This window comes from Rutidosis leptorrhynchoides, unplaced genomic scaffold (assembly GCF_046630445.1).
Source record: "Rutidosis leptorrhynchoides isolate AG116_Rl617_1_P2 unplaced genomic scaffold, CSIRO_AGI_Rlap_v1 contig416, whole genome shotgun sequence".
NCBI lineage: Eukaryota > Viridiplantae > Streptophyta > Magnoliopsida > Asterales > Asteraceae > Rutidosis > Rutidosis leptorrhynchoides.
In genome coordinates, this window is record NW_027266649.1 from 20,293 (window position 1) to 32,843 (window position 12,551).

General features: G+C 34.0%; 2 protein-coding genes across 2 annotated transcripts; one reads left to right on the forward strand and one right to left on the reverse strand.

The window, feature by feature from the left end:
- The first annotated feature begins 5,670 nt into the window (after nt 1–5,670).
- On the forward strand, nt 5,671–8,114 carry LOC139883551 (peroxidase 24-like). The gene is made up of 6 exons (XM_071867715.1): nt 5,671–5,898; nt 6,000–6,191; nt 6,309–6,474; nt 6,616–7,016; nt 7,520–7,601; nt 7,825–8,114. Exons 1-6 carry the CDS (start codon nt 5,671–5,673, stop codon nt 8,112–8,114), a joined length of 1,359 nt encoding a protein of 452 aa, XP_071723816.1.
- A 552-nt stretch (nt 8,115–8,666) lies between these two features.
- Nucleotides 8,667–12,027, reverse strand: LOC139883555 (1-deoxy-D-xylulose-5-phosphate synthase 1, chloroplastic). The gene is made up of 10 exons (XM_071867719.1): nt 11,899–12,027; nt 11,572–11,712; nt 11,319–11,483; nt 11,071–11,221; nt 10,512–10,783; nt 10,146–10,419; nt 9,750–10,057; nt 9,346–9,627; nt 8,922–9,200; nt 8,667–8,825 (listed from the first exon to the last, which is right to left on the reverse strand). The coding sequence occupies exons 1-10, from the start codon at nt 12,025–12,027 to the stop codon at nt 8,667–8,669; spliced, it is 2,160 nt and encodes a 719-aa protein (XP_071723820.1).
- Nucleotides 12,028–12,551: the final 524 nt, after the last annotated feature.

Sequence of the window (12,551 nt, forward strand, 5' to 3'; positions counted from 1 at the left end):
TCCATAATTATTGAAACATAAAAAAAAATTATTCGGAAAAATTATTCGATGATACTAATAATTTTGAGCTAGTTGGAAGACTAGAAATTTTAATCAACGACTATTGACAATGGATATTGTTTAACTCTACCACTAGTAATTACAATTATAAGGGATTTCCTTATCGATAAATAAGAAGAAGAAATTAAAGCTAAATATTTTTTAATTAAGTAAGAAATTTTATATACTCATAAAATATGCTTAGAAAATATAAATATACTATATATTCTTTCCGTATGTATTTAACTGTCATTTTGATAAAAAATTTATCCCAAAATATATGTCATTTTGATAAATTTAAGGTAAGAATAACATGTTGTTCTCAGTTTATCTACTTTCTTAATTATGTGTATTTTGCACTTTACGTATACATCAAACAATTTATTTCCGCATGCATAATTTTTAATTCATTTTATAGTCAAATTCCATAATTGATTATATAACATTCATCTACAACATACGTATAACAAATTTAATTAGTTTTTTAGACAAAATTACAAACGGACCCATATAAAAATTTGGTCCAAATTAAATTGACCACCAACTTTTTCAACGTACTTTACATTGTATATGCATCAAATTAACATATTCTAATTTTTATTAAAATTATATTATCAAATTACTACTTTTATCCTAATTTTTTTAATTTATATGAAAAAAATAATAACTAATAAAAGATGGAAAGAATAGAAAATATGTGACGCGTCTATAGTCAATCTTATAAATAGAAAAATTTATATTTGTCTGTTCAAATTATATTTATCAAACTTTTAACCTTTACATCTAGTAATAAAAAATTAAATTCAATATGAACATTAAAAAATTAAATTCAAAATGAACATTTACCGTTATCTATAAATCCATATAATCTATAAAATTATTCGTTATGGACTGATTCAAACCGGTTACGAATATTTTTAATAACTAGGTCTGATATTTTTGGTGGAGTGAAATTAACATCGTACCAGCAAAATTACGCATAATGCAGTTTTTACAACTTACAAGTCCCATATATGCACTTTTATTTTTTTCTCTTCTAAAAATGCAAGTCTCACTTTTAATTATGAAAGTTGACTAATATTGCATCTTTACTACTTTATTACTATTTTATTACTCTCTTCGTATAAAAAATATGATGTTTTGGATTTTTATGTTCATCTAAATTAATATATAATTCCTATTTTTTGTCCGGATATATTGCTTTCTTGTATGAATAAAAAAATAAAATAGACATTTATTGTGGAATTGAGAAAGTATTTAATCAATAATTTTCATTTGATAGATGTTTATTTGGATGAATTTAAAATTTAAAATTTCAAACATCATATATGTATGAAAATTGTAATAAATTTGTCAGTCAACATGTCCAGAAAAAAATGAAGAATGTGTATGTCTCCCGAATAGAGATCGGTTTATGGAGTCCTGTACGTGGATTTGAAGCGATGGTTTTGACTTTTAAGGTTGAAATGAACTAAACTGATCATACTTGAGGGATCAAAAGTTCAAACTTTTGTGGCTATTATATATTAGTTTAATTCCGCATCACATTGAGGGCAAAAAAACTACTCGTTTATAAAAACGAAATCATGAACATTGTTTCCCACGAAACACTATTTAACGTAAGACACTATTTAACGTAAGACACGTTTATAACTTTTTACAAGAATTATCCTCTCACTCCCCCAGACATGACTAATTTTTTACAGTTAAAACTTACACTATAAAATAATATCTTTAAAACTACGAATCTTTGAAAATTGGTCCTCCGATTCGTATTTTTTGGGTACTGCAGAGTTAATGTGAATTCGAGTTGATGGTATGCCATTTCATGTAGGGAACATGAATTTGTTTAACAAGTTATGTCATGAGGGGGGGAGATTTGATTGTGATTGAAGAGGATACTATTAATCGAGTTCGACTCGATTGCGTGCTTATTTAGTTGTGGCTGTATAATCATTTCTACATCACACTTTTTATGGGTGGCAATTGATTCGGCACTGTACCAATTAAAAATCTCGTTTGAGGAGAAATTTTTATTTGGCTGGAAAGACCGTCAAGGTAGTGGTGTAGTCCCTATATATCAGAGAGTAAAGATCATGACTCGGACCTCGACTCATTGGTGTCGAAAACGTAGCTGGTTGCGACAGAGAGTCCATCAATTATTGTAGGCACGAAACATCAGGAAGGGAACCCATCCCCAATTTCAGGGATATATGTAATTTTTCAATGAGGGTATTATGGAAGTCATGACTTCGACAATACATAGCTACCTTTGATCCAAAATGAACTGGAAATTGGAAATAAATCATACTCGTATTTGGATGAGATCACCAAAGTAATAGGATCGTGTCAATCACGTGAAAATATAGAAAAGTTACAAATTCAAATCTTCAGCTTCAAATTGTTTACTATTCCACTAATTTTTTCAAATTTTAATTTTGTGTTGGCCCCTAAAAAACCTCATCGTTCCAATAGGGACTCAAAGAATGTTTATAGAACAAAGGTTGTGAATTGTAAGGAAAATAAACTTCCTAGTATTCTTGAAGAATTGACTTATATATACATGATTGCAGATGGGTATGGTTTTAGCTCTTGACGTCAGCTGCAAATGGTGTCGATAATTTTCTTCAAAAGCTTCCAACTTCCAGCTTTTGAACGATACCGGCCACAATTTACCTTAGTAAGTATTATTTCTTGGAATATTGGAGGTTTAGGGTCTTCTTTGAAAATTAATTAATTATATTACTCTTAAAGTCGGAAATCGCGGTATAATTTTATTTTGGAATGATGTTTAGGTTGGTAATATTTCATTGCATGCTTCCTCCCATGTCTTGTATTTGTTGATCACCAATCTTCAAGCTTGATCGGAGACTCGGGTTTCTGGCAATCATAAATTTGGGGTCAAAATTTTCGATGGTATTGAAGTTATGTTAAGGAATTGTCTTTGTTGAATGAGATGTTACGTTTAATTGATGAAGTTAGTCTCTCCTATACTGATTCAGATAAATATATTTGGAGTGGGGGAGACAAATCTTACTTGACAAAAGAAGGTTAGCTACACTGCGGCAGAAGTGGGAATTTAGCTTTGGTCCCACAAGCATATAAAAGAAGACACTATAATTTATTTACGGCTTTTCTATTGGCACTTTAATTTTTAGACTTTATTGCTAGTAGGGGATTTCATGCATCCTACACTAACTAGTTTGGATGTTTGTATCCGGACCTTAGGACTTTATATCGTCTGTGGTACTCTAAAAAATCTAAGGTAGTCGGGGATGTAGATGACACTAACCAATAATATCCACGATATTTGATCTTTGAATTTTTTAATTTTGGAGGATTAGGTTTTACGAGAATGACCGGTAGCTAACACATTTTGATTAGGTCATTTTAATTAAATCTTTAATAAAGTTTTTTTTTATACAATAATAAAGTTACTCCATATTTATATATATCCCTTATTTATATATATTTCTTCCATCCTTTTTTAAGTGTCATTTCTGACATTATTTTTTGTCCTTTTTATGTGTCATTTATAGAAATTTTAAGATAAAATACTTATTCTACCCTTATAATATAAAATAATGAATTGTTCTTTATTCTCATTATTACTCGATCTAAAAGCAATCAGATCTAAAAAAAACCCTTACAACACACTTCCTATTTTGAAATAAAATTTTATGGCGGCGGCTGTGAGATGAAGCAGTGGTGGTCGGAATCAAATTTATGGATTGGCGATGACCTCACCCTTGGTGTCGTTCTATATGTATTTTCGACCAATCTTTCGGTTTCGTTTCGGTTTGGCAGGGATCAGACAACGAAAAACATCTGAGTTTGTTTGTGGCGGTGTCGTCCCTATTAATCTTCACAGGGAGAGGAGGGGGTGTCGTTCATGGAGGCGGATCGAAGTGAGGTTGACGAGATCTGGACGGACGACAAGAATTCAAACTGGACGGGCGACGAGATCTGGATAATTAATTTTGCTCTTCCTGAACGATGTTCGTATAAACTCCGGCGAGATCTGGACGGAAATTGTAGAATGCAGACATCAAAATATAGTTTACGATAAAGTTAAGGACATTATTGTTCATTCTAATATATTGTTGTCCCAACTATATACTATTTTGATTTTTTTTTAATTTTGATGAAATGGTAAAAAATTACATTTAAAATGGGACGGACAAAATATATAATATATTATTTTCGACTTAAAATAGATGTAAATTTTTTAATATAATTTATATGTGAAAATTTATATTTATTTTAAAACGGAAAGAATAATTAATAAATTTTTAATATAATGGAAACCATTTAACCGTTGGCTTGATTAAAGGTGCGATATATATATATATATATATATAGTAATTCGCCGATGCCTGCTCCAGTGGCGGCTGCCTGCCACATTGCGGGAATTAAATGAGCTGTTTTGCGTCCATTGCTGTATATGCAATGTTCTTCAATTGAAGCAAATAAAAATTGTAAAAAAATTATTTTAATAATCAACGAATCAGTCTCCTTTACCTCTTTTTTGTTCGTATAAATATAAGCGACATTATCTATTAATAGTTTCAATTCAAAGGTACGTTTTATTCCAAGAATATCGGAATCACTTGAATCGATCTGGAATATATATAGTTTACGCTAGCTAGCTGGAAATTCGATCCTGAAATCAAATTTAAGTACTTGAGATATATATAGTTATTTCTTCAGGAAGCTAGCACATTAAGTTATTTAATTATCATGCATGTATATACTGATCTCAATTGATACAGCTAGCTTCGGCTGATATCTATATGTTGTATATTGTATAAGAAACCAGCTTTCATGGATGAAGCAATCATAAATTGATGACATCCCTTCCTTTTTCAGGAACATAACCGCACTATTTTAATTAGGGAGGTACTAATAGATTTATGTCCTATTTCAAATAATATTGCTTTCTTAGATTTATTGGAAGATTTTTTACAATAATTATAGATTTATGTGCTATTTCAAATAATATTTAGTATTATAATAATAAAATAGAAAAAATAAGTTTTAAATTAATAAATCGATTTGTGATGAAAATTTAGGAGCGTATGTATGTGTATGGTGAAAATCTAGATCCTATCTATTTCAAAAAAAAAAAAAAAAAATCTTAAATTTCATATATAATTTGTATTGCAACTTTTATATACAATCATTAAAGTTGTATGATGATACAATTTTTATTAGATATTATGAAACATATAATCTTCGGTTCCAAACCCATTAGTTGATGAAAACAATAATTTGATTATTAATTTTACCTCAGTTCTTATATTTTCACAAAGTTTTATCTCGATTCTTATACTTTTTCCATCGTGAAGAATTTTTTTCTTTCAATTTTTCGGTCCTACCCGATACTCCATCCTAAATCCGCCCTTGATTTTAATTATTTAATTAAAAAAATAGGTTGAGTTTGTTAATCATACAAGTCTATCTATTCTAGATGATCAATGCTCATGTGATCCTTAGTAATCCATTTCGCGGATACTCCTGCAAATCAGATGGCTATGGCTATATATATATATATATATATATATATATATATCTATGAATTAAGGCTCTCACATCAAAGACAGAAGAAAAGAAAGAAATAAAAAATAAAAAATGAGAGGTAGCTTAATTGTGTTGCTCTCTGTTATGTTGGTCTCTCTTAGTTTATGCCATGGATATCCAAAATTCAAAAAACAAGGCAAGCTCCAGATGAAATTTTATCATAAAACCTGTCGCGATGCTGAAACAATCGTTAGGGACATTACGTGGAAAATAGTCGCCGAGAAACCAGAACTGGCAGCAAAATTGTTGAGGCTTCAGTTCCATGACTGTTTTGTCAGGGTAAAATATATTCGTCACATTAGTAGACAAATTTTTCATAAAGGTTGCAATTTTTAGTACGGCATAAGCTAGTTAGTTTACTCCTAATTTATCCGTTGCAGGGATGTGACGCATCGATACTGTTGAATTCAGTGAATGGAAACAAAGCTGAGAAAGATTCACCGCCCAACTTCTCTTTAGTAGGATATGAAATTATTGACGAAATTAAAACCGAATTAGAAAAGAGATGCCCTAGGAATGTCTCATGCGCTGATATTATCGCCTTAGCGACAAGAGATGCCGTCTCTTACCAAGTAAGGCAACCTACAAAAGAAAATAAACAAAGTTGTTAATTGGAATTATAAACAGCTAAGCTAATCAAACAGAAACTAGGATTTTCCTAACGCACATATTATTTTTTTAATTTTCAGTTCAGGCATTCCTTATGGCCTGTTTTTACGGGGAGGAAAGATGGGAAAATATCGAATATCTCAGAGCCTGTTACAGGTATACCATCAGCATCATCGAATTTCAGCATCCTGGAAGAGAGATTTGCTGACGTAGGACTTAATGTATCGGATCTTGTGGCTTTGTCAGGTAATTAATTCATCATATATTCTTTTCTTTACGTAAATAAATAACTTTTTCTACTCCCTCAATTCCCATATTAAATGTCCACTTCATATGGGAATTGAGAGAGTAAAATATATTCTCACTATATTAGTGGGAAAATTGCAGGTGCACATACAATCGGAATAACACATTGCGGTGTTATTCAGAGGAGACTGTACAATTTCACCGGAAAGGGAGACACGGATCCGACAATTGATGCCGATTACGCCAAGACGCTGAAAGAGACGTGTCCGATTCCGATTAATCGAACCACTGAAGTAGACTTGGATCCTAACAGCACCCTCAAGTTCGACAGTAACTATTTTAAAGTAGTTAGAGAAAATAAAGGGGTTTTCACAACAGACGCAACTCTACTCACGAATTCAAAGTCCAGGATGCTAGCAAGTATTTTTGAGGATGAACTAATGTTCTTTAAAGCATTTGCTAAATCAATGGTGAAGATGAGCTCCATTGGAGTAATTACTGGAGATGGTGAACGTGGAGAGATTAGACAGAACTGTCGCTTTGTTAATAATTGACATAATAATAGTGTGTGAAGCTGCAAAAAATGCAGCAGAATTATACTAGTAATTTATATCTACTTCAAAATTGTTGATGAATAATTTCTTTTAAAATAACATATTTCCTTGAGGAATAAGAAAACTATAATGTGTTGTGTTAAGAATTTACTAGCTTTGCAAGAAAAAAAAACTTACTGTATAAGAATTATCGATCGATCGATGATGATGAGAAATGGACCAGACTAGAAACAGGCCCAGCCCAGAAGCAACCGATCGAGCCTCACGTGTTTTAAAAATAACTGCCAATGGGTAACGTATATATACTCGTATTCAAAAATTACCCCAACCAACGATAACCAACATTTTCCCTTCCCGTTACAAAGTTCTTCAATGGAAAAGACAAGAAAAAACCACAACTCCAAGTAATACTGTAGGATTTTGGTTTCATTAAAATTACACACATATATGTATATACATCGACTTAATTTATAATTAATTTCCAAACGCAGGCTGTCGTTGTAGAGTATAAAGTCTCCATGTATTGCAATGCTTGCGAAAGAAGTGTTGTCAAAATATTATCCAAGATAGATGGTGGGTTTTCTTTCTAGTTATAATTGAAGATACGGTATATCGTGCATTTCAAGTCGTTGTTAAGTTTTTACATTTCGATAATTTCCCGAAATCGATGACAATGTTTCCATCTTTATAATTTTCGCATGTCCCTTTACATTATTTCCTAACTCTGATTTTATTTTATTTTGGATAATTTCCTAACTTTGACTTGACAACGTTTTTTTTTTTTTTCCTACTGTAGGGATAGAGACGTTTTTAACGGAGATGAGTAAACATAGAGTGGTAGTGACTGGCAAGATTAATCCACAAAAAGTGTTGAAGAAATTGAAGAAGAAAACTGGCAAGAAAGTCGAAATCATTGAACCAGAAGAAGATGAAAATTCGGAAGAAAACGAGTCCAAAGATGGAGATTCGCCATTCAAACTGCATTCACAACTTGTTGTAGAACCTTTCATCTTCGATTGTTACACAGAGATTCAAATGTTACTCATGTTTAGTGATGAAAACCCTAATGCATGTCTCATAATGTAAAAGATATTTTCTTTAGATGTAAAAACACATTTTGTCGTTTGTGGAATCAGAGTGTTACGAAAATGCACTGGTTTAAATTTATTAAATATTCTTTAAGGTACTGGTAATTTTTTAAAAACATGATTATAATTTCAAAAAAAAAATAAAAATGAAAACATGATTATTCTTTATGAACCATTTGAGTGAGCGGTCTGATATTATCTTTGGAGTCGATAATATCATTCGGACACTCGAGTTCAATTCAATTTCGATTATTTTACTATTGATTATAAAATACTCGAGTAAGTATTGCCATTTAATTTAAAGATCGCTCAAGCTTGGGATCTGAATTTTAACAAGACACATTCGAGTCTAGCAGATAGATATAGCCCATTTAACAAGAATATCTCGTTTGTCAGCCTAATCAGAGCGATGTTACTTGCACTACAAGCAATGTTGAAACAATATATGTATACAGAGAATTTCTACTTCTATGAGTAGAAAACATTTTCTTCTATTTGTACAATGTAGTAGGACTGTAGGACCATACAAAATTGACTTCATATTCTGATACTATGATGACATCATTGCAAGAGCCTCTCTAGTTTGACCGAGAATGTTGAATACAGTCGCGGCAATATGTGCCGGTGTAAGACCGGCGTCAACCATCTGGTCAATTGGCGATCCGTGGTCAATGTATCGATCAGGAAGAACAATAGGTCTCCACTGCAAATAAAAAAGATAAAATTAATTTACTTACTCGATCATTTAGGAAAGATTGACCGATCAATGGAAACATGATTTGCGGCTATCTAGCTATTACCTTCACTTTTCGTCAAGAAGGCCATCAAGGGCCATGAACTGTGCCACGTGGGATCCAAAACCTCCAATAGATCCTTCTTCAACGGTGATAACAACCTCGTGTGATTTAGCCAAGCTTCTGATGAGAGCATGATCCAATGGTTTGCAGAATCGTGCATCTGCAACTGTCATCTTTAGACCGTGCGGTTCAACCAAAGCAGCGGCTGCTAAACAGCTCTGAACCGCCGAACCGTATCCTAAGAGCGCCACCCTCTCCCCTTCTATCAACACCCTCCCTTTCCCGACCTGAATAAACCATTAGGAATCAGGAATGCTCAACCCAAACTGATCTGAACCAAATCTCATTAAAAAACCTGAATTGAACTGATTTTGGCGATGAAAAGTACAAAAAAGTAAAATGAACTGGTTTTTTTATTTGAACCGGGTTTACCTCAAGAGGAATGCCTTTGTTACCTGGTGGCAACTGAACACCTATACCATTTCCTCTTGGATACCGGAAACAACTGGGGCGGTCATCAATGGCTGCCGCTGTGGCAACCATATGGAAGAGCTCAGCCTCGTCGGAGGGGGCCATAACCACCATGTTAGGAAGGCATGCCATAAAAGTGACATCAAATGCTCCACAATGTGTTGGACCATCTGCTCCGACAAGACCTGCCCTGTCCATTGCAAATCTGACCGGCAACTTCTGAAGATCCACATCATGCACTACCTGTTGTATCAATCAATATTTAGTCCCTTTTGTTTTAGGATAATTTGAAAATACGTCCTTTTGTTTTATAAAGCCTGAAACTGGACTTTCTTTTTTTTTTTTTTTTCGTTTTGTAAGCTGACCTGGTCATAAGCTCTTTGCAAGAAAGATGAATAGATTGCACAAAACGGTTTAAGTCCTTCACAAGCCAAACCAGCAGCGAAAGTGACAGCATGCTGTTCTGCAATCCCGACATCAAAGCATCTCGTCGGGAAGCGACGGAGGAAGAGATTCAAGCCAGTTCCACCACCCATTGCTGCATGGATTGCTACAACATCCTTATCTGCTTCAGCTTCTGCAATCAACGCCTCTGCAAAGTATGTCGTATACGACTGCGTAGGCGTCTTGGACTTGAATTGCTTTCCTGTTGACGGGTCAAACTTTACCACCCCTGCAAAAATCCAGAAATCAGTAAACATTTGCAAGCTTATCCTTTTCAATGCTATGATATGAGTTTGGTGTGAAATTAGTTTACTTACCATGGTACTTGTCTGCAGCTCTCTCTGCGTAAGGATATCCACGGCCTTTTTCGGTGATGACATGGATGAGGACAGGACCTGTTGTCTGGGCACTCTTAACTTCTTTGAGAATTGTGATTAGGTCATCCACGTTATGACCATCAACTGGACCGATGTAATATAATCCAAGCTCCTCAAATAGAGTAGATCCTGAACCACTTATCATTCCACGAGCATACTCATCAACTTTTGCTGCTAATTCATGCACAGGACCACCCAGTTGTTTTGTCACTCCCTGCAACAATCCCAAATAACAATTACATTCTACAACACTCTGGTTAACTAATACATTCTCCATTTACTAGATTAATTAATGTAAAATTAAACCTTGGCAACTTCTCGTAGCTCTCGAAGAGGCCTGTTTGATTGGATCCTACTGAGAGCACTACTCAAAGCTCCGACGGGTGGAATTGGTCCATCGAGATTAGCAGTAGGTAAAGAAACCTGTTTGTTGTCATTTAGAATAACAATCATATCAGAGTCAAGGTAACCAGCATTGTTCATGGCTTCATAAGCTTGTCCAGCTGTCATGGCACCATCACCTATAACAGCAACCACGTTGTTCTTCCCTCCTTTTAAATCCCTGCCCACAGCCATTCCTAAAGTCAAGAATATACAACAATTACGTCAGTGAAGCGAAAGACCACAAAAAACAAGAATTTCGGGTGAAAAGAAAATTCCTATAGATCAGAATAGCTGGCTATGACAGAGACAAAACTCAGTACAAGATCATGTTCCCACTAAATTGGAAATTGAAATATCAGTTGACATAAATATTAATGATCATGTTCCCATTACTAGGTATGTGCTGGTTTAATCATCTGGTCCAATTTAGCTAATACAAAATATAAAGAAAAAGAAGTCTACATAGTAAGTAGATAATTACCGAGGCCAGCTGAGATAGTTGTAGAACTATGACCAGTGCCGAAGCAATCAAATTCACTTTCCGATCGCTTAGTGAATCCGGCAAGTCCATTTGTCTGTCTCATGGTATGCATCTTATCTCTTCTACCAGTCAAGATTTTATGCGGGTAAGACTGCAAATATGAAATAGATAACCAAATATGACCTTCCGAATGGTGCAGAGTTGGGAATAACATGGCAGGAAGATATAAAAGTAAGTGAGAATCAAACCTGATGTCCAACATCCCATAAAATCTTGTCTTGAGGAGCGTTGAACACGTAATGAAGAGCAACAGTGAGCTCCACGACACCAAGACTCGAGCCCAAGTGACCTCCAGTCTTAGACACATTAAAGATAACATCTGATCGGAGCTCATCGGACAATTGTTTCAGCTCCTGTTAACATAAATGAGTTGAAGGGTAACAAAACCATCTCGAAATGAGCAATTTTCAAAAGAAATGAAGTGGTGGAAGTGTCATAAACCTTGATTGATAGGTTTTTCATGTGAATTGGATAATTAATTGTGTCCAAAAGAGGAGTAGGTGGTCTCTGTGAATGATACTCTCCACTCTCTGATAGTGATGCACACACACTGCTACGTGGCCTTTTCTTGGCCTGTTGAACCTGAAAATCAAAACACCAATTTCATTAAACAATTAAACAAAACAAAACTAGCCGATCAGAGTAAATAAAACTCTCAAGAATCAACACAAACATGAATCTAAACAAAAAATAAAAAAGGACCCATTTCTACAGAAGTAAGTTGTACAACTTTAGACTAAGATTTTGGTAATGCAAATGAGCACCGACCTTTTTGTTGTGTGTTGGTAGAGATTGGCATAGGAGATCAGTTCCACAGAAGTAATGAGAAGAGAAAAGGGTTGATCTTTCTGGAATTGCTTTGACTTGAGCAGGAAATGAAAATGTACAAAGAGCCATTCTAAAGGAAGTTGAATCTACCAATGAAACTAAACTAACCAAGCACTCCACTTAAAAAGATAGATAACCCAGACAGCAAAACACGGTTTTGAATTGATGATAAAATAACTAGTAATGGGGTATGATGTCACTGAGAACCCATTAACGCCATTGATGGTGCAGCACTACACGAATTTGTTTACAGAGCTTGAAATTTGAGAGAGAGAGAGAGAGAGATTAGTGAATTTAATTTACAACTGAGCTTGTGGTTGGCAATGAATGAAGGATAGTGGGAAGTACATAAATATTTATAGTGTTGTTTTTTACAAGTGTTGGAATTTTTTTTTTACCAGCTATACAATGTGTATCTGTAGTATGGACCAAAGTGGAAATTGTTTTCTTATTGGGCCACGTAAGACAGAAATCTCAAAAAGTGGATAGAGTGAGATAATCTAGATTCTTGTTTTCTTAGGATGGAGTTGATGGGATTGGCGTTACATCTTATGGGATTGGCCTTAATTACAAAATGATTTTTGCTGTTCAAA

Coding starts and splice junctions, on each gene's coding strand:
- LOC139883551 (XM_071867715.1), top strand. CDS start 5,671: ATGAGAGGTAGCTTAATTGTGTTGCTCTCTGTTATGTTGGTCTCTCTT. Junction 5,899..5,999: donor TCCATGACTGTTTTGTCAGG/GTAAAATATATT, acceptor TATCCGTTGCAG/GGATGTGACGCATCGATACT. Junction 6,192..6,308: donor GAGATGCCGTCTCTTACCAA/GTAAGGCAACCT, acceptor TTTAATTTTCAG/TTCAGGCATTCCTTATGGCC.
- LOC139883555 (XM_071867719.1), bottom strand. CDS start 12,027: ATGGCTCTTTGTACATTTTCATTTCCTGCTCAAGTCAAAGCAATTCCA. Junction 11,222..11,318: donor TATGGGATGTTGGACATCAG/GTTTGATTCTCA, acceptor TCATATTTGCAG/TCTTACCCGCATAAAATCTT. Junction 8,826..8,921: donor ATGGCCTTCTTGACGAAAAG/TGAAGGTAATAG, acceptor TATCTTTTTTAT/TTGCAGTGGAGACCTATTGT.